At 30.4% G+C, this 3,063-nt stretch overlaps 1 protein-coding gene across 1 annotated transcript in view; it reads left to right on the forward strand.

Moving 5' to 3' along the window:
* LOC107022602 (homeobox-leucine zipper protein ROC5-like) overlaps window positions 1–1,872 on the forward strand; it is a 4,225-nt gene extending 2,353 nt beyond the window's left edge. The window contains exons 6-8 of the mRNA XM_027917939.1: window positions 672–834; window positions 930–1,288; window positions 1,377–1,872. Of these exons, the coding sequence (XP_027773740.1) occupies window positions 672–834; window positions 930–1,288; window positions 1,377–1,751 (897 nt within the window). The 3' untranslated portion in view covers window positions 1,752–1,872. The remainder of the gene's footprint in view (window positions 1–671; window positions 835–929; window positions 1,289–1,376) is intronic.
* The last annotated feature ends 1,191 nt before the right edge of the window (window positions 1,873–3,063 follow it).

Consider the following 3,063-nt stretch of genomic DNA (forward strand, 5'->3'; position numbering starts at 1 on the left):
CCCCGTATCATTCCCCCCACCCCCACGCCCACACCTACCAAGAAAAAAATTTAAGTTTATTTTTTTAAAAAAAATCAACTTGAATAATTATTTTCTGCTTTAATAAAAAAAATAAACGATATTGCTCAATAATATTTTTCATTCAACAACCAAACACTAAAAAAAATTTCGCAAAATATTTCATACTCACCAACCAAACATGCGAAAATAAATCAAATATATACTTGTTTTCCATGGAAAACATTTTCCTTTCATACCAAACACACCCTTAATCCATTGTAGTACTTTGTTCTTTATCTCAATTTTCCTTAATATATTCGGAATGAGAAAGATCAACTTTCCTCTAGGTTTGAGTTATGCAACTATTTGGTTTTGTTTGAAACATGCTATATCCTTTCTTGATAAAGAATTGTTTTTATTATTCTTCACCTTCTAACCTAGCAATAAAATTCTAATTATTTAATTTGTTGATGCTCACTTTCAAGTTCCATTCAAATTAATATATTTATATCACTACTTTGTTGCTTTCTTTTGCAAAAGATTTTCTCCATTTTTTTTTGGTTTCTTTGTATCTCTCACGTCATGTCAAATGTACGACCCAAATATAAAGAAATTTTATTTTAATTAATTTCTCTGTTTTGATTTTGTAATATTTGATTAAATATTTGCAGGTTACTTGGATCGAGCACACGGAATATAATGAAAATCTTGTCCACGAATGGTATCGCCCTTTGATAAAGGCTGGTATGGCATTTGGTGCTCAACGGTGGATCGCTTCTTTGCAAAGACAACATCACTTCTTGAAAATGATGAAGTCAGCTGTTGATCCCACAGGTAATAATAATAATAATAATAATAATAATGGGTTCATTTATTTATTTTTTAATACTTTAAAACAATTGTTTTTTTTTTTTTATAATTTGTGTCAGTTGAGTTAAGTGGTGAGAGAGGTATAAGAAAAATGGCTCAACGAATGACTGATATGTTTTGTACGGGGGTTTGTGGAACCAAGCATAACTGGGAAATAATTCAACCAGCAACTAACGAAAATCCAAAGTTAATGATGAGGACTAATGTAAGTGACCCAAGTGAATACGTTGGTGTGATATTAAGTGCTACAAAGACCATCTGGTTACCGACGCAACAACAAACGTTGTTCAAATTCTTCAATAATGAACAAACAAGGAGCCAGTGGGATGTATTGTACAACAATTCTACCATGGAACGAATGATCCAATTTCCTAAGGGTCAAAATATCGACAGCAACATTTCTATTTATTTTGCTCATGTGAGTGGTTCAATTGATTCATTCTACTCTTTTTTTTTAAGTTGATTTATAAATAATAATATTTTGTTTTGATTCGGCATGTACGTAGGGGGATGAATCTTGTGCTAGTCGAGTGATTTTGCAAGATACGTCCACGGATGAAAGTGGATCAATTTTGGTTTATGCTACAATTGGTTCTCAAGAAATGGATAAAGTGATTGATGGGGGAGACTCTTCTTGGGTGGCTCTCTTCTCAAATGGAATAGCAATAGCGCCCGATTGTAATCGCAATCTTTTTGCAGCTAATGATACTTCTGAGGAGATGGATAATGGGTTCGAAGATGGATCAATGGTGACTATCAATTTTCAAATGATGGGGAACATGCTTCCAGATACAACTCTTTCTATGGAGTTGGTCAAACAAGCAAATGGACTCATCTCACACACTGTTCACAAGATCAAGAGTGCTCTTAAATGCTGGTGATACCATCACTGGATTTGTTATCTGTTTTAACTCTCTTATGTATTTCTTGTTTTGGATCATAATAATATTAGTAGATTGAACTATTTTGAGTTTATCTAAGACGATTCATATTGATATTTGATTCTCTATTGCATGTTTGATTTTGTTTTGCATTAATGGTCTTGATCTCAAGCCAATTTTATATTCCCTCCATTTTAAAAAAAAAAATAATTTTTTTCCCTTTTAAGTATGTTTCAAATTTTCTTTTTAACATTTTAATTTCAGTTTTTCACGTAGCATTTTTTAGGCCACAAGATCAAAATACAATTTTATACATTTGACTAGCTTTAATTTGGAATCACAAGATTCAAAAGTCTTATTTATATTCTTAAACTACGTGTCAAGTCAAATCAAGTCATTCTTTCTGAAACAGAGAAAATAATAGTCTGAGTGAAAATTGAAAAAAAATGAAACAACGATCTTTTGAATCTCACATTTGTTATTAAATACTATCATTTTGCATTTAACAAACACATTCACCTAATAAATATAATGTAGCTTATCGGGAAGAAAAATGATTGTATCATATTTAAAAAACTTTGAAGTGATAAATTCGATCATTCGCTAAGTGCTGAGAAGTAACGATTAACTATTTGAGATTTGTAGAAATTTTGAAGTGGAAGCATCCTAAGGAATATGTTTTCATAAATTCATTATCATCATAGGTTACTAGTATTTATAATAAAATGTAAGTATTGACTATATTTTCCACATAAATAAATAATTATTATGTTTTACTTTCAAATAAAAGGGAAAATGTATGATTACACCCCAACCTGAATCATAAAAAAAAATAATTAGGGCATACACTTTATATTTGTGGTAGTTTTATAACCCTTTGAACTTTTTTAAAGTGGAAAAAATACTGTCTTAACTACTGACTCGGAACAAATAACCAAATGAGTAGTTGATAATGTAGCTACATGCGCTCTATACATATATTTTATCATGAAAAATATTTACTCACTTTTGCTTTATCCTTAAAATATTTCCTTTCTCATTATAAATCAAACACTTTAATCATCTCCATTTAAATTTGAGATAAGGCTAGCTAGATTAAGATTAAAATTTCAGAGATATTTTTTTACTAAATTAAGGTCCTATTACCTTATCTCCTCTTCCAGCCGAACTCATTTTTTGATAATTTTGGTGCACCTGTTGGCATATGTAGCACACTTTGTGACTCCACATAGTTAAAGTGTGTGGAAGATGTTCGTGTCATGTAAATCAAAAAGGTGTATAAAATTACTTTTAAAATGATTTTTTTTGGGGG

This window comes from Solanum pennellii, chromosome 6 (genome assembly GCF_001406875.1).
Source record: "Solanum pennellii chromosome 6, SPENNV200".
Lineage (NCBI taxonomy): Eukaryota > Viridiplantae > Streptophyta > Magnoliopsida > Solanales > Solanaceae > Solanum > Solanum pennellii.